The sequence below is a fragment of the Monodon monoceros genome, unplaced genomic scaffold (assembly GCF_005190385.1).
Source record: "Monodon monoceros isolate NGI ecotype Baffin Bay Population unplaced genomic scaffold, NGI_Narwhal_1 Super_Scaffold_20, whole genome shotgun sequence".
In the NCBI taxonomy this organism is placed as follows: Eukaryota; Metazoa; Chordata; class Mammalia; order Artiodactyla; family Monodontidae; genus Monodon; species Monodon monoceros.
This window is the reverse complement of record NW_021703777.1, coordinates 64,776,054-64,795,101: the sequence shown is the minus strand read 5'-3', so window position 1 is coordinate 64,795,101 and position 19,048 is coordinate 64,776,054. Positions and strand designations below refer to the sequence as shown.

Sequence of the window (19,048 nt, the reverse complement as noted above, 5' to 3'; positions counted from 1 at the left end):
GCCTCAGCGATAGTTTCTGCTTCACATGCTCTGGTTCCCTTTTTCATAGGAAGACAGTATATCCCTCCCCTTGAATCCAGGTGGGCATTTGTGACCGCCTCAACCAACAGGATACTGAGGAGTGATGCCCTGTGGCTTCTGAGGCTTCCCACCTGGCAATCTCTTTTAGGATGCCTGTCCCTGGGATGCTGTAAGGAAGCTCAGGCCACGGGGAGAGGCCTGTGTGGAGAGGAACTGAGTCCTGTAGCTCACAGGCCGGGCTGAGCTACCAGCTGGTGATCAGCATCAACCTGCTGACCATGGGAGTGGACCATCCTGGAGGCGAATTCTTCTCTGCTGAGCTCTGCCCAGAGAGCAGACACACAAACAAAATAAGTGATTGATAATATTTTACGCCAGTGTTTTGACATGGCTTCTTACGTAATGAGCGATAACCAGAACGGGTTGGGCGGGGGATGAGAGACTTCTGTGGAGAGTCTGATTTATACAGGAAAACAAGCTAAAGCAATGAAAAGAAAGTGACTTTAACAAGTTGTAGCCTGACACAGATGAGGTTCCGACTTTAGTAAGGGCAAAATACAGCTGCCTTGATTCCCTCTCACACAGGGTTTATTTGAGGCAGAGAATCTTGGACACACAGGCATTTTTCCTAACTTTCACTGTCTGCGGACATTTACATCAATAAGATTGATTTCTGTGAGCCACTTCCGAGGCCTCCCTACAGCACTGGGGCTGATTGAGGAGTGCTTGCGGGGCAGAGGTGGAGCTTCTGAAGTGCTCCTGGTGGAGTCTGGGGTCCGAGTTGTCTTGGGCTTCTGCCTCTGTGCCAGGTGGCCAGGGTCTAGCCCAGCTGGCCTCTCTTCCCTTGAGCCATTTTGTCACGGCACGGGCACAGAATTTCACCGGCTCCCACGCCTTGCTCCAGGAGGGAGGGTATGTGTCTGCTGAGACCGAGGACATCAAGCCGGGACTCACAGGATAGAAGAGAAAGGGGGTCTGGAAAAACACCGCACAGCCATTTCTCTCCCACGGGCAGAGAAAGTCCACGTCTCTTAGCAAGAGCAAGTCGGCAGTGAGACAGGAAATGCTTGTGACTTTGGGGGAAGGTGTCAGTTCTCTTCTGTGTGATTCATTTGTTCACTCAGCAGTTAATCTGTATGCACCAAATGCCCACACACGGGCTCTGTACAGCAATACAAAGACACTCAAGGTGGCTCTTTTCTCAAGAGCCACAGTCTGGCCAGGATCACGCACTTGTGCAAATAAAAATAGCAAGTACATACTTAGCACTTCCTGTAGGCCAGGTACTGGTGTGAATCCTCCGTATGTATGAACTCACTTAATCCTCACCACAGTCCTGTAAAGTAGGTACTATTATCATCCACATTTTACCAATGAGGCAACTTAGGCACAGAGGGCTTAAGTGACAACATACCCACGGTCACACAGCTGGCAAGTGCGGGAGCTCGAGTTCTAACCCAGACCATCTGACTCCGGATGTTACCACCACTCCCTATTGCCTCTTGTAAACAAACATGGGCAGTAGAAGGAGGTCAGTGGTGTTAACAGAGCATAAACTAGATGGCCTTCTATTATTTACAAAAGCAAACAGAAAAGTGAGAGATGTGGAATAGAAAAGCGACCCCCAAAACCTCCCGACAACACGCACCCCGCTGCCTAACACTGTTCGGACATTTCTCCTGCTGGCTCCTCTGAGTCTTCACACTACAAAACCAGCCTCTCTGCTTCCATTCTCTTCTCCAGAGAGACAAAGATGGTGGAAGAAACAGATCTCCATGCTGTCTGTGGACAGAAGACGGGCCCACCAGGTTTCTTCGACAGAGGCGAGGTGGGCTTCCGTCTCCCCCAGCAGGGCAGTGCTGGGCGGTGAGCGGGAGCCCGTGGGTCGCTGCTTCTCTGGGGTGACATAATGACACAACAGTGACTGGCTTCGCCTTGCTTAGTAGCTGCTGTAAAGGGGGGCCAGGGAATACGCTGAGGGCCACTGGAGTTGCCTGGTCTGGCTGCTGCCTTCTCTCCGTCGTGACGTTGTTGAAACGTAGCTTCGGCTTAAGGGCAGTAAGCTGGAAAGAGGAACCACTGACGGAAGCCTGCTGCTCTCTGAATGGGCGCCCTCACAGGGCCACTCCCAACCTTTAGCGGGTGCCTGCTGTGTGTAAGGCCCATGCAGGTGCCCCATGCTGAGGACGCAGGAAAGAATGAGACCCAGATCAGCCCTCCTTTCTCATAGCCATAGCTTTCACCTCCTTTTTTTTTTTTTTTTTTTTTGCGGTACGCGGGCCTCTCACCGCCGTGGCCTCTCCCGTTGCGGAGCACAGGCTCCGGACGCGCAGGCTCAGCGGCCATGGCTCACGGGCCCAGCCGCTCCGCGGCATGTGGGATCTTCCCGGACCGGGGCACGAACCCGTGTCCCCTGCATCGGCAGGAGGACTCTCAACCACTGCGCCACCAGGGAAGCCCTCACCTCCTTTTGATTGTGGCCGAAAGCAAGAAATTCATTTAAATCACAAGTGTGTATGTATGTGTGACTCAGTTTTTGGTTTCACGTTGCTAGCCTGTTCTACTTTTCTGCGTTAAGAAGTGCTGATTACAACCCATTGAACTGAGATGTGCAGTGGACGAAGCCGTTCAGTTAGAACATGCTAGTCTGGAGAAAGATACCTAACACGTATAATGATAAAGCAAGGAATGAGTGCAGTCACAGAAGTGCGCACACAAGGTCCAGAGCCCTGACGAGACACTGGGGCCTGGAAAACCCTCTCCTATGTTTTTCCTATCACCGTCATGGGGACCCCCAGTACACTCTGCGGTAATGTCTGCTGGTCTCTTTCCCAGAACATTTCCTGCCGGCTTCTCACCCCCCGCGTAGGCTACAGATACTGCCTCTGGTGACTGAGCCAAAGTCATCTGTGAAACCACCTGTGAGTCCACAGACAGGATGGGGACAGATGAGCAGCTCAGCTCCCTTTCCAGCCCTACAGCTCTCCCATTTGGGCGACAGTATCCCAAGCACAGAAGGAGCCCACGTGGACACCTTTATTTCATCAGGCTCTGTCTGTTTGTTCCCTTCAGGCACAGCATCAGTGGGTCTGGAGTGAGAAGGGGGGGAAGCAGGTCCCAGAGGCAAAGAGCAGGGCAGCAAGTAGCGCGAAAGCAATGGCTGTCGGCTGCTGCTACAGAATGAAGATGCAGTGTGTGGAAGCAGCTCACACCGCTGCGCAAATTTCTTCTCCTGGGGCTGTACTGCCAGTGAGTCCCGGGACCAAGTCCCAGAGAAGCAGACAGGGTAACAGCAGATGACCCCGGGAGAGCTCCCTCACACAGGCTGTGGCCTGATGACCAGTCCGGGCGTGGAGTTGACTGAGGAGCTGCATAGATACTGGAGAGGGAAAGCATCTGTGCTAATGAGTCGTCAGGAAGAAAAGAATTAATGACACATGAATATTTAACTTCCAAGAAAACACCTGGCAGCATCCTGGCGCCAAGAAATGTGGTTAAGAGCGCGGGCTCTGGAATAAGACTGACCTGGGAACAAATCCTGTTGTCCCATTTCCTGTGTGCTGTCTGGAAAACACCTGAGAACGGAGGGGAGGATGACCCAATTTGGGCCTTCTGGAAGTCCACATCTACTGCTTAAGCTTTCTGAGCCTCAGTTTCCCCACGGGGAAAGCAGGGATAATGAAAGGGGTGTTGTGAGGTTTGAATATGAGAATGGCTGATTCCCTGGTACAGCTGACCACAGGTTAGCTGTTTGACTTTGGCAGTGAAAATCATCAGAGAACAGGACCAGGGAGACTGGTGAATGGCTGTGGCCATGAGAGCTCCATCTCTTCTATCCACATCCTCTTCTTTCCACTGGCCTTAAACCAACGTAGAAGACACCCTCTCCTGACGGCATCGCCCCCCATCTCAAAGGCGGAGGTCTTTGAGAAGTCACTGTTAGGTCCTCAAAGCCCTGCAGTTCCTTTTTCCATTTATCCCAATTTTGTTTAAACTTTGAACACATGGGCCAGAGGTAACTTTCCTTGCCAAGTTCTGTGGAATGATGGGAAGAGCCGGCCACAGAGGCCCATGTAGAAATGGAACAAAATGATTCTCCCTTGGGCTGCTGGGATGAGGAGGGCTACTGGGCCAGCCCACCAAGACTCTCCCACCCCCTGCAGAGAGATGAGAGCCCATGGCTACTGAGAGGAGAGGCCCGGCAGCTGCGGGCCGAGGAGTGGATGCTGACAGCTGCTGGAAGAACACACATTCCTTTTTCTTAAACCCATTACATGGAAACCTCTCTTTGAGATCAGTCTCCAGGGGCGGGGGCATCTCTTCATGAGCTCTAATTCCAAGGATTTGAATGGAGAGAAACACAGCAGGCCAGTGCTGGCCCAGGACGGTTCTAAACATCCTCTCAGGCAAAGCTCCCCTTAGGACAGCGAAGCTTCCGACCGCAAGAAGAGCTGTAGAAAACACTCCGTGTAGTTTAAAAGGGTAATTTAAAAATGTGATGTCTCACGGTTCATGAAACAGTGATGGAAAATGCAAGTGGACAGTCCTCCTACAACAGACAGTCTATGCTGGCCTCCAGAGAGTTGCAAAGTCCGTTAGCACATTAAAGGCACTGTGAAATCTGACAGCAAAGAATTTCGGGTTAATTTTCTGTTTATCCCATGGGTTCCCAAACATATTTGGTCACAGAACCCTTTCGCCAGGACACAGTTCTTTCCGCAGAACATCACTGGCCTAAGAGCGAGTTAAGGCCTCCTCTCACTGACACCATGCCTCCTTGCAAATTAGAAACTCCTGCAGTAGGCAGAGTGCAGACAGGTTCGAGCCTCCACGTGTGCCCTTGGCCTGACCATGGACGCAGCAGCCTGACTGGGAAAGGATAAAATGAGCCGTCCTCAGACTTGACGGATCAGGGCAGGAAAGTCCACTCTTGCTATTTTAGTCTTTCTCCAAGGTTAAGTCCAAGCTTATGAATGAAGGAATAGGGTGCTCGGGTGGATAAGGTCAGAGACCACCTCTAGCCTGGAAGCTTCTGTACAAACTAGCCACCACGAAGGGCTGCTGGACAACCCTGGGCTTACATTTAACATGGGAGTCCACGAACACTTTTGAGAAGCTGAACTGTGCTGCATTGTTTAAAAACAAACAACAACAACAAAAAAAACAGAGGGAAAATGCACCAGCCGCGCGTTGCATCAAAGCTGATGATAACTGGGACCATTGGGAAGGAGACTGGGTGTCCATTCCAGCCGTTTACTGCTTGGTTTAGAGTCTGATTGGCTTCCGTCCTCTGGCTTTTGGAGTGGACCAGTTTTCCTGGCACATGCATTTATTGAACTCTGAAAGGTCTGATCTTCTATGCAGATTAATTCATGATTTCAAAGATGCTTTGAAGCTGGCAAAACATTCTGTTATTTCCAAGAGTTATTACAACTGAAATCCTGGCATAGAAGAGGAGGTCAGCCTGTAATCTTGTTTAGATCTTTTTAAATTTAGAAACTTTAGAGTGGGTTAAAAATAGATCACATTTGTGTACTTTTCCTCCTTTCATCTCCACTGCAAAGGCTGTTCAGTAATTTTGACCTACCCTTAACACTAGCCAGGGAAATTCTCATGCTTGTCACCCAGGAGTCTGCTAAGCCAAAATAAAAGTCATTTTCAAATGGATTTTGGGGTGATGCTAGTTATACAACTGAGCAGAGTTACTCATTATCCCACATAATAAGTTCTAGAATTAAGAGCACCAGGCTACCACTAAGATCTGTGAATGGTATGTGGATTCCTGTTAAGTGAAAATGTGGGCCACGAGGGAAGTTTTCAATAGTGCTGCCCTGGAGGGCTTGTGTCCTTACCTATTGATCAGAAAAGATCATAATGCTTAGGTCAAGAGAAGCTGTATGAGGCTGGAAGGTCAGGCTGCTTATAACCGAAAGTTAAATGAAGATTGCACCTGATTTCAGAAGGGCCAAATAGTGGATGTTCTCCTTTGTGGTACTCGCCAGGGTTAAGGGGGTGCCAGCATTCTCAAGCCCAGCAAAGATAGCATTACACTCAGGATTACCTCGTCATGGTTACTTTACCTTCATGAACATGCTAAATCCAGTTTTAAGGAGATCAGTGAGGCCTGAAGACATGTGTTCAATGTCAACGGGATCTGGCCTCTCGGGATTAAATATTTCCTCCACAACCTGCTTCAACAACGGCTTATAGGATGCCTGGAAAGACAAAACATTGTGCTGTAAGTAAAAGGGTTTGTTTGATTTGCCTAGAGAGAGGGTAGCTTTCTCTGCACCAAACGAAGCAAAACCAGTTTATTCTGATACTGAGCAATGGCTGTGATCCTCCGTGTGTGAAAAGACAATATGACAACATTGATTTGGGGGGGAAATTTTTATCCCACTACACTAGCACTATCTTTTATTCCTCACACTCCCTTCCATAAGCAAATGCCTCTCACCAGAGCTATAATCCTAGTACGGCTAATTTTTCAATCTAGATTTAAAGTGACAATTTTTTGCATGAAGTATACTGAAAAGCAAAGTATTGTCAGTTGATATAGACAGGAAGACAATCTCCTAAACATTCTTAGAATTATGCTCCCTTCTGCTAGGATCCCGAATGTTTTCTTACAATGTATTGTCACTATCCAAGGCCAAAGCAATCCCTCCGTCTTTTAGAGAGGTCAACTCCAAGTACAAACTGGCCAGAAAAAGCAGCCAAGATGCCCAAAGAAATCTGACCAAGGTCAGGGCTTAGAGAAAGCAAGCCACGCAGACTATGAGAATTTCAGTAGAATTAAGCTGATGGGAACTTACAGCAACTACAGTTTGGTAAATGGTGCTAAATCTATCCACATTTAGGTAGTATTTGGAGGAAGCTGCCTCTGGCCAATGTATATTCCAAGCATGTTCCCCCACCTCTTTCCTTGTGTCTCCTCACTACCAAGCTTTTCCTCTCTCCTTCCCTTCGCATCGGCTGGACCACCTTCCTCCCAGTCTTGTTGCTACCTCTGCTGCTCCAGATATGTTCGGCAGCCCAGTTTGAGCATGAAGGGTGAAGGAAGAGGAATGTCTTCCCTCAAAGCACTCTGCTATATCTATTACAGGCTCAGGAAAGCCAGGCTATGACAGCACTGTAGAGATGTCATGAACTGTTCCTGTCTTTGCACTGGCCAAATCTGTAACCGGCCTCTAGCCAGTGTTGAGGATATCTGGTATGTTAATTTCACCTCTGGCTTCATCTTGCTTTTCGTAGTCATATTTTACTCTTATTTCCCCCTTATTCCAACTTTCTTACTTGAAATACCTTAGAAATATAGCAGGGTATAAACCATCAAAATCATAAACAGTCGTTTAGCTAGAAGGTGACTGGTGCATTTATCAAGGATAAGATGCAGGGAGAAATAGCAGCTGTTGAGTTGAGGGTGCAGCTCTCCTCTGCTTATTAGTCAAATAGACCACTGCGTGCCCAGAGATCTCACAGGCAAATGCTCACGAAAGGGAAAGCACTGGGCAGAGACACCGATAACACAGAAATTGAAAAAACCAAAAACTGTGAGTCAACCTTCCTAATACCAACATAGATTTTAAAAATTTATCATACAGGCAAAAATACAGAGGTTTGAAAGTACACTTTTTTGATGAGGCTGTGGGGAAACAGACATGCTCATATACTGCTGGTGGGAGTGCAAATTGTTACAATCGGTGTAGAGAGTAATCTGGCAATATCTATCAAAGTTACAAATGCATCTGACTTAGCAATTCCACATCTAGGAATTTATCCTACAAATATGCTAATATATTCAAATGAGATCCACAAAGGACGGTTTATTGTTTATAATAGCAAAAGATGAGAAACTCATGTGCCCATCAGTAGGGAGCTGTTTCATAAATGGGATACATCCACACGAAGGAATGCTATGGAAGCGAAGAGGGAAGCTCTGTGCTGATGGTAAAAAGCAAGGTGCAGAATAAATCGTGAGTGGAAGAAGCAAGGTGAGGAACAGTGTGTATGATGGGCGTTTGTGTAAAATGTGCCAAAGGGAATATGAAAGTTTGCATTTGCTGAAACATGCAAAAAATAAACTGGTGTGATATACAGAATCACCACGAGCAGTGATCATGGAGTGGGGGAACGGACAAGGGACACAGGTGAGAGGAAGCCTTTTCACTATATTCTTTTTTTAAAAAGCACAGTTAAAACACCACTACACACACACACACACACACACACACACACACACACACGGCAAGAATGGCCTTTTTTTCCCTCACCTGTTCAAAAATTAATAAATTATTTATGCATGGAAGAGATTCGAGTAAAGCGCACCAAAATGTAAACAAGGGCTAACTCTAGGTTCTGGGAGTAGGGGACATTATTTTCTTTTTTTTCTAAATTTTAGAAATTGACAGGTATACTTCTGGAATCATAAAACAATCCAATAAATATTTTCAATGTTAAAAAAAATAAAGTTCATGGAATGGCCTCTGAATTCTACAAATCCTCTTCCCTGAGTAAATTGTCTTGAAAACTTTTCTACCACCTCAGCCTTTCCGGATATTTAATCTCTTAAACTTTAATCTCTTTAAATTGCTCTCCATGGAGAAGTCCTTTGGCCAATACTCTGCCACCTTATCATCATTATCATCAAATATTCATTGACTGCTTCTTTAGAAATAGAATCCAGTTTTTGGACGGGCACATGATCAACTGGCTGAAAGACTCCATTCTCCAGCCTTCTTTGCTGTTGGGTCTGCAAGTTCTGGGCAATGAGATGTAAGTAGAAGGGGAGTGGGACTTTCAGAAGTCTTCTATTTTTAAAGGGGAAGGGTATGCTTCCCTCCCCTTTCTCTGTTTGCTGCCTGGAACATGGAAGTGATGACTGGAGCTCCAGCAGCCACTGTGTAAGACAGGGCCATTCTTTAGAGATACTGGAGCAGAGGGCTGGAAGAAACCCAGGTCAGTGGAGACTGGTGGAGCCACTATAAACATAACACGGATGTACTGAATCAGGACCTACTTATGTGACAAGACAAAACCTTGCATGTTTAAGCCTTACGTTTCAGATCTTGTTACTTGCAACTGAATGAAATTCTAACTGATACAAAGCACAAAGGGAAGATAAAGAAATAAAAAGGCCATTTCTTCTTTCCAGGAGTTTACAGTTATTTGTTTTATTAGTCTACATATAGTTATATAGAATAACATTAAGCAGAACCACAGAGAAGTACACATACGCTGTCACATTTAAGACAGGAGAGAGTATACCCCCAACCTACAGAAAACAAAAGAGGCTGTTGCTCCCCGTAGGGTGTACCTTCTGTAAGAAGGAAGAGTAGTGATCCTGAGAAGAGCTCAGGTATAGGAAAAAGTTGGTCCTGTTGTCCAGCTAAAACACTATGCCTAGGGCCTCCTCTGTGCAAAGTACAGTGTACCAGGGTGACAGGATTGCTCTCAGGGCTCCAGAAGCCCCCATGTAGACTGTGAGACAGGGAAAGAAGGAAGCGTAGAGGGTTAGGGATCCTGCTCTCTCCCTTGCTCCAATTTCAGCTTTCCAATTTCTTCTTTAAAACGACTAAGCACAGAACCACTAAATAACATTGTCCATTTAAAGAGCACGATTTGGGAAAAGACTTTCTTAGGTACAAAGCAGTATACTAGTCTCGTGACTTCTTAGCAAACACATTTCTTAGTTTTCCCAAGTAGGGTTTTAATCATGAGAACTTTTGGCTCCTTCCTCACTTAGTTTGGACTTTTTTCTGCCCCAAATCATGTCACTGAAATCTGACTGAAATGAATAGCTTTTGGCAGTAGCTTCTTAGATGACGATCCTCTAACTGTCATGGAATTTTCTATTCAGCCAGAAGCTACCCAATTCTCAGCAAAGGACCATAGAAGGTGGTGATGGGGAGACAGATGTCTCGCCCTAGTGCCCTGCTCACAAGTTTTCCTCACATGTTAAAAAGGACCAGAGGGGAGATTAGTCGTGTAGTTTGTCTACATAAGAGTGTTAACCAGAGTAATTTAATTTTCCTAATCAAACATTCACTGTTAGTTCATCTTTCGGGGGGGGGGGGAAGGAGAGGAATTAAAAACACAGACAAATTCATCCTTATTTCTCGCTTATACCACATCCAGCGTGTGCTGGCAGTAAGGGGTCTGCGCCCTACGGTGCAGGGCCTACACAATCATTCAGACACCCAGGTTCCTGCTATTGAGAAGCCCCACCAGTCCCTAGGGCACTGGAATCCCACACTGAAGCCTTTGCATCTCATCAGCAGAGGAGGAAAGAGAGAGAGTATGGAGGATTTCCAGAGAGATTTTATGGGTTCAGCCTGAAAGTGATCTGTATTACTTCTGCCCATTGTTCATTGGCCAGAATTAGTCACAAACCTACATTTACCTGCAAGAGAATTTGGAAAATGTGGTCTAACTATGCCAGAAGGAAAAGGAAATGGAGTTTGGGGAACATGTATAGCATCGTCTCTGCCACAGACACACCGTAAAGTCTGGATTGAAACATTAATATAACTATTTCCTTAATAACTGGCAGGTTGCTTGTTGTAGGCAAAGGATTATTAAACCTCTCTTCCCTTCTACATAAGAATCTGACCTTTGGTTAACTTTCTAGCTCTGTTTCCTTGGAAACCTGATAAGGGAAGAATGTCAAACTCTAGCCAGGCAAGATTGCTTATGATAAAAATGACCCCTGCTTAGTAAATTGCATTAGACTGGGGTAACTATAAATACTGGACAGAAAGCCAGGGCTTTGGGCTGCTCTGAGTATGATGACTCTTGTGTGGTTGGCCATGGCCCTTGGAGGAATGCTGGAAGTCATGTCAGTGGAGTTGTTTCAGAGAAATTGGCTCCTATAGGATATGAGGGTTTTAAGCCAGAGGACTCCTGCCCCTACCCTTCCCTCCATGTGAGTCTAGTTCCCTCACTGCTCAGCTGTCACTTCAGGACCAAACCGAACAGCTCCTGGGTAGCTGCATGGACTGCTTCATGATGGTCACAGGACTACTTGAGAGGAGAAAAATGCCCGCTGTTCCCTACCGTGAGCTATGTTCCTGTCCTCGGCAGACGGCTGCAAATGGGGGCTATGACCACAGAGATGACTTATCTACTAGGCACAGAATGCACGATGCCTAGGGCCCACAGGACTGTTAGCGACCCATGAAAATGCATTGATTTCTTTTAAAATGAGAAGAAAAAAATGAACTTTTTGGTCAAAGATAATTTTTTTTTTTTTTTTTTTTTTGCGGTACGCGGGCCTCTCACTGTTGTGGCCTCTCCCGTTGCAGAGCACAGGCTCCGGATGCGCAGGCTCAGTGGCCATGGCTCACGGGCCCAGCCGCTCTGCGGCATGTGGGATCTTCCCGGACCGGGGCACGAACCCGTGTCCCCTGCATCGGCAGGCGGACTCTCAACCACTGCGCCACGAGGGAAGCCCAAAGATAATGTTTTGATATATAATATTATTTGTCTCTATACCAATGAAACTATAATATAATTATATATGTAATTGCATATGTGTAAATATAAGAATATGAATATATTCAGTAATCAAATAAATATATTTATATATAATTTTTATTATAATATTTAATAAATATTTCTTCACATAAATATATATATATATAGAGATTTTGATACAGGAAGAGGGCCATGAAGGTAAAAGTGCTAAGGGCAATGAAAATCACAGTGTGGCCCTGTATGACAGTCTCATGAGGCTAGCTTGAAGGTTTGGTAGAGCCTAATGAGACCCCCACGGGTGTTACACATGAAATAGATGAAGTTTCAAAAAAAATCAGAAACTCTCTTTTTTTCTTTAAATGACCAATATCTGTTCCAGAACAAACTGGGCTTTTAATATACCAGAGTTAATCAAAATATGAAAAATAAAATACTTGTTTCTATGTCTCTGGTTACTCTTTTGCGGTATATGATTAGATCTAGAAAGTTCTTATTGACCTGATTCCAACTCTTGAAGAAAGGTGTTGAGCATAGCAACAGTTGATGACATTACACATAAGTCAGAGACAATTTTGAGAAACTAGTCTAACTCCAACAGCTTTGTTTTTTTTTTTTTTGCGGTACGCGGGCCTCTCACTGCTGTGGCCTCTCCCGTTGCGGAGCACAGGCGCCGGACGCGCAGGCTCAGCGGCCATGGCTCACGGGCCCAGCCGCTCCGTGGCATGTGGGATCTTCCCGGACCAGGGCACGAACCCGTGTCCCCTGCATCGGCAGGCGGACTCTCAACCACTGCGCCACCAGGGAAGCCCCCAACAGCTTCTTGAATTTGGCGCACCTTAAAGATGGCCTAGGACAGGGGTCCCCAACACCTGGGACACGGACCGGTACCAGTCCTAGGCCTGTTAGGAACCGGGCGCACGGCAGGAGGTGAGCGGCGGGCGAGCGATGCGTCATCTGCCGCTCCCCATCGCTCACGTTACTGCCTGAGCAATTCCTCCCCACCCCGCCCCGTGGAAAAACTGTCTGCCATGAAACTGGTCCCTGGTGCCAAATAGTTTGGGGACCCCTGGCCTAGGATATCCGTTTCCGAGAAAACTGGAGTTGTTGCCACAATCACACCCCCAACAGTCGTGCTGCTGACCTTGGCTTTGCTGGCTGGTGTTGGTGCAGCCAGGACCTCTCTTGGTCCTATTGCAGATGCTTCTCTCTTTTTTGCAAAACCGACTCTGAACAACTAAGTTCTCAGAACTAGATTTGTACTGAGAGTATTTACTTTGTTTCAATCCAAGCCTGTACAGAAAAACATTTGTTCAAAACTGGTCTTGGCTTTGAATACTCCATGGCTTATTTATTTTTATGTTTTGCTGCAGTATGACTGATTTTTTTTCTCCTTTCATCTTCTTAAGGAAAATGGTTTGCGCTGCAGATGAAAAAGTGGTTCATTTGTCTATCTGTTCATCCGTCCATCCATCCTTCAAACCAGAAGCAGATTACTTAAAATATCTTTTGATTAAAGTCCCTTCAACTTCAATATGAGGAAATCAAAGCCCAAAGCTATTAATTAATTTGCTTGAATTCACACAGGCAGTTAGAAGTTAGACTACAGGACAGAGCCAAGTTTCCTGGCCCCCAGCATAGCCCTATCTCACGCAGAGCCTTTCAGAAAGGATGCTAGCAGGTCCAGGGCGAGGTAGATAGAATCAGAAGGAAGAACAGAGCTTAGTGCTTGCAAAAGACCAGCTGGTGGCCAGAGCTGGGGATTGTTGATGTTGATGAAGAGACTGGGCCTACAGACTGTTCAGAGCGCATATTTCACCGGGCACAAGATGAATCAGGCCTCCTTGGGCCCTGCTGGTTCTAAAGGCTCTGGTTCAACATGCCGGAGGCACAGAGGACAGTGCGCATCTGTGGGAAGTTTCCTCCAGGGCACAGCACTTTGAGACTTCTGCCAAAACCCGTCATGCAAGAGCCGTGCAATATTTTGTCTGAAAGGGCTCATAAGCTCCTTGCCCTGAGTCATCTGAGAAACAGCAGCACATCAAACACTGACATTTAGGAAGGAGGTTAAGCCTCCCATTAAACTGGAACATTTGTAGTAAGAAATGAAAGCATAAGAAGACTTGCTGCGCAGGCAAAACTGGGGCTTATGTTTCCGGTCAACAGAGTCTATGGACAAACATGACTTTTCCAAACAAATGGGTGCCAGCAGTAGACTCTGACCAAATGCCACAGCTAACAGGACAGTCAGCTTAAGAATGACTCCCTTTCTGTGTAGCCCATCTCCTAATAAAGGAACTGACGAAATGCTACGAAAGAGGACGAAGAGAAGGTCTATTTTGTCCTTTACTACAACTGTTAGAGACAATGCTTACACAGCACTGTCTATGTGTCAGCTCCTATCCTGAGAGCTTTATATATATTTTTCAGAGCACTTTTATGAAGGAGCTACACTGTTAGCTCCTGCTTACATAAGAGGAATTAGGCACAGAGAGGTGAAGTAATTTGCCTAAGGTTACACAGTTAGTAGGGAGCAGAGCTGGGCTATGAACCCAAATGTTGCTGTTAACGTACATGCTAACCTCCCTCTCACTAAGAATTAAGAACATAAGAAATGCCTTTCTGGATAAGACCCACAGTCCAGGACCCACCCATCCATCCACCTCTCCGCCCGCCCCTAGGTGGCAAGCACTGTGCTGGGCTCTGCATGTACCGTGGTGAGCAAACCCAGCTGTCTCCAGCTTTGGTGGTGTGTTCTTCAAATAAAGAGCTTCAGTGGCAGCCTCACGATCCCCATCATGCTCACTCTCCTGGCTGTGGCAGAGGTACTAGTTTCCTTGGAGGGCCACGTGTGTGGTGATGTTCTGGGCTCACTTCTGGAGACCTAGTCTAGATCCCACTCCTCTAGCTCTTTCAAGATTTTATATGTACTTAATTTCTTGTATGGAATCCTACTCTCCTTAAAATGACGAGAGTGGCGTCTGCTTTCTGCATCTGAGCTGTGACTGACACATTTTCCTAAAGGGCTAAAGGATGAAGGCTAAATAAGAAGTGCCTCAAGCTAGGAGTGGAAACAGGAGTGGGTCTAAGAGTCAACTCATTTACATTGGAGCAGGAGAGAGGTAACCTGGGAGGGAGGCTGGGGCTGGTAGGGGCCCTGAGATCCAGGGGAGAGAGCCCGATACATAGCACTGGTCCCAGGGAGCCCGGGACATCCCAACTAGACTCTGTGTAGGAACAGCATGGAGCTAGATAGAAAGCACAATTTTTTCCTGGAGCTGAGGACCAAATTGGGAGAAGGGATGGACAGAAAGTTGCCCAGCCAAGGTCCATCTTCAAAGCTAAACAAAGCTGGACTCTGTTTCTACTCTGGACATTTGTTGTTTTCTATCTACACACATTTTTGTCCCAACAAATCCTCCAACATGTGATAAAAATACATGTAGCACATTTAAGATGCACCCAACAAATATTTATCGAGTATCCACTACGTGCAAGATACCACTCTAGGCACTGAAGATATGGCAGTGGACAAACCAGATCAAAATCCCTGTCCTCAAGGGGCTTCCATCTGTGATTGAAAACTTCTTCTTTTTTTTTTTTTAATAAATCTATTTATGTATGTATGTATTTATTTATTTGGCCACATTGGGTCTTCCTTGCTGTGCATGGGCTTTCTCTAGCTGCAGCAAGCGGGGGCTACTCTTCGTCGTGGTGCGCGGGCGTCTCACTGTGGTGGCTTCTCGTTGCGGAGCACGGGCTCTAGAGCGCAGGCTCAGTAGTTGTGGCGTGTGGGCTCAGTTGCTCCACGGCATGTGGGATCTTCCCAGACCAGGGTTCAAACCCGTGTCCCCTGCATTGGCAGGCAGATTCTTAACCACTGCGCCACTAGGGAAGTCCTGAAAACTTCTTTAAGTTCAAAAAGTGTTGAAAAACTCAAACAGGTAAAAATTATCCATAATCCCATCAAAAATTCTTCCTCTACATATGTAAGTATAAAGCAAGAAGCCAGAGTTCCTCCTTGTGCATCTAACCCTTTCTGTTCCCCGCACATAACCATTATAAAATTTTCCTAAAATGTTAAAGACTTATTAAATATATACACCCATGTACTTTTTATTTTTAAACAAAAATAGGATAATGCTTTACAGAATGATCTACATCGACACCCAATAGATGTACATCTACACCCAATAGAACATGAACCCCTGTTTTATTCTGAATTCTCCAAGCAGAGCCCAGGACAAGGACCCAAATACAGTCCTTGCCAAGTATATTTAGATCCCACTCATTTTATTGGTTGCACAGCATTTCACTAAGTGTCTGTATAATTATTACTTGATCCCCTCAAGATACACATATACTCCCTGCCTTGTCCCCACTTCCACTCACTGACATTTAGGATTTTTGGTGAACGAGTTGATGTTACTGACTCACTGTAAGGGAAGTGTATGCAACAAGGGAAAGTTCATTTTCCAAAGGTGATGGCTGCTCAGACAGGGTTCTGAGGTCTGGAGAAACTGTGTTGCTAGCAGGGAGATAAAGTCTAGGAAACTTATCACTGTCCTTATTATGCCCAAGATTTATAGCTAATACATGTTTATGTGAAGTTGGCCAAATTAGTCACCATGATGATCACAAAACTGAAAAGACCTCATTAATTTAGTGGTTTATCTTCCCCTTGCCAATGATAGTAGCCACTTGCTTCTTGATATCCTTTGGTCTAAATTTCATCATATGTCAACATTTCTATCACGTCTTCTAGGACCAGTCCATACTGCCATATTTAAGATTGGTAATTTTTTCATGACAAAACTACAACTGATTAATTATCTGAGTGATTTTATCTGTATTTCGTGGTAGTGATGTTCTCAGATCATTGAACAAAAGATGGGAATTTATATTACTAAGTTGAGTGCCGATTTCTAAGGTCTTTTGTGTCTTGGTGGGTGATTTCAGTATCTGAGATCAGCATTATTGGTCCTTATTCCTAGACCCTCCAGGAGAACCGCGGTGCAGCAAGCAGAGAGGTTTTGGGTTGACAGAAAAGACCTGGCGTCAGGCCCTGGCCCACCTGTGTGCCTGCTTCCTGGGTCTCGGGATGAGAATACCTCTCTGGCCTACTTGTCGTGAGGATCAAAGGGAAAACCAAATGTAGGGGACTCTTCAAGTATCAGCTACTATACAAATATATGGGAGGAAGAATCTGGATTTTGCTAGGTGGTAGCAGGTAACCTTAGCTGTTGTCGACATGCCCACCTTAGAGAGTCAGAACCCTCGAGCTGAACCCCTCACTATGTCATAGTCCCCACTAACAGCTCATTCAACTCTCCAAAAAGCCTTAGCAAATGGAGCGAATTTTACTGACTATTTCATGGGGAGATGGAAGAGAAGATTCCTTCACACACTCCACAGCAAAACCCAATGATCTTTTCTGTCAGAAACACCTGTTCTTCCTTGAAAGCTCACCTCTGGCCACCAGGAACCTGCGGGTTGTCTCTTCCTTGTCCAACAGAGACTGCCCAGCCTCGATGGCCCCAGCTTTCCTTCACCCCTTCGTCTTCCCTTTGGGTCTTTCCGTGCCTCCCTGTGCCTCCCCCGCACCTCGCCCCACGGAGTTTTGATAAAGCAATTACCCCTTCAATCTTGGATTCTCATACCGTCTTCCTACTCCCTGGTCAAAACATCCTTGCAAGGCTCTCCGACTCTCCTAATAAAGTGGGGGGGGGGGCATTTTAAATAACAAACGTTTTTGCTGGCATCAGCTTCTTTTTCCCTTGCCATAACATTATTAGGTAATTTTGCTACTCTTAGATCCAGAAACTTGGGCACTAAGGCCACCCCACATCTGGTGCTTAGGGACTTGCTTAAGGTGACAGAACAGCTCTGGGGCAGTTATAAAGCAGCGCTGACCCGTAATCCAGTGCTCATCTCACTGCATCAAGCCTGAAATACAAATAAACTGGGAAGCTTTCAGATTCAGGGGAACCCAGGACTCTGGACTACAAGGGCCTTGGATTTCATCTTGAACAGATCCTTCATTTTTGAGAGGTTAAAATGGAAACTTTTCTTTCAGTCTCTGAATCCTAAAAATACAACACAGATTAGACGGTTACTTTAAAACATATGTACTTGCCTGGTGGGTATGATTTCCAGGAACATATACAGACTTAAACTGTTTCATGAGATTCCGAGCTCCAGCAATATCCCGAAGCGAAGTAAAGAGTTCATCCACGGCACTTCTGGACTTGCGAAATGTCAGGTTAATTGAAGAGTCACAGCCTGAAACAATCCAGAGATATTTGCTTCGCTGAACAAATCTTTACACTGAGTTGTAATCGTGACAGGTTGAGCTCATGTAACATAGTTGTTGTTGTTGTTTTTCAACCCTATTTCCCCCTGGCTGTTCACCAACTGGGCTGTTTCAATCATCCCTGAGCAATGAAACACATTGAGTGTAAACGCCTTTGACAGAAGTAGAACTCAGAATTGCCTGGGATTGCAGCCACTGGCTTCAACCCCTAGACTGCAGAAGTTTCACAAAAAGAAAGCTCCCCAGGGTCTAGTGTCCTCTGAACACAGCTTTGGGAAAATAGGATACACAAAGGAAAACACAACAGAGTACTGTGATGAACCGCTCTCACTTGAATCCCACCAACAGTTTCCATAAAATAGAATAGCAAGAATGAGAAAGATCATAGAGTTGCTCCAATAACAGAACTTGCTGGGATGGGCATATAATGCGCTAACAAAGCTTATGGCGTATTTCAAAAGGCAGCCATTCAGAGCTGATCAAACACAAAGGGGGCCTAATAAGAAGACTGTTCTCGGAAGTGGTTCTATTTCTTTTTGAAACTCATAATAGATGGATTTCTTCTCTGTCTTGTTACAAGCTCATGCAGAAGAGGAATGATCACGGTAAGTCAGAAGTTCAAAAAATAGAGAAAGATTCAAGATGAGTATTTTTGACTGTTGAAATAGTGCAGATACATGAACTCATCAATCCCCATATCACCCTTATGAGACAGGAGCTATTCTTTCCCCCATACAAAGGATGAGGGAGCTGAGGGCCAGAGAGATTAAGGAACACTCCCATCAGCACGTTGTCTATGTTCAGCCCATGTTCGTTCAGTCATTCTGGACTGGTTCACCTGTAGGTTTGGGGAACAGTTCTTGTGCCCTCTGCTTCCTGCCTCAAGTACCTGCATGTCTGTCTCTGTGTCTGTCTGTCTCTGTCTCTGTGTATCTCTCCTCCTGTCTGGGGCCTTTCTGTGGTTAGAAGCATAGAAGTCAGCACTCAGAAACAACAGAGCTTTCTCATCGCTTGGGGGGTACCATTCTGAATTGTGGTCTCCATAGCCTTATGGAGGGGGCAGTAGGACTGAGCCCCAGTTGCCCCCAACAGTAACTCACTCATGAATGCCTCCTCTACTGGCTTTCCTTCCTCTCCTGTCTCACTTCCCTACGTCCTGACCACACTGCCTCGGACATCTTCTCAAATACAGTACTTGCACCCAAATCCTTGTCTCAGGACACCAGAGCTGCCAGGGTGATT

General features: G+C 46.0%; 1 protein-coding gene across 1 annotated transcript in view; it reads right to left on the bottom strand.

Annotated features, from left to right (window-relative positions):
- The window catches only part of SCFD2 (sec1 family domain containing 2), a 395,999-nt gene that overhangs the window by 18,564 nt on the left and 358,387 nt on the right, over window positions 1–19,048 (bottom strand). Inside the window, exons 6-7 of the mRNA XM_029234649.1 lie at window positions 17,630–17,775; window positions 6,102–6,236 (exon numbers count right to left, since the gene is read on the bottom strand). Coding sequence (XP_029090482.1) covers window positions 6,102–6,236; window positions 17,630–17,775 — 281 coding nt within the window. The remainder of the gene's footprint in view (window positions 1–6,101; window positions 6,237–17,629; window positions 17,776–19,048) is intronic.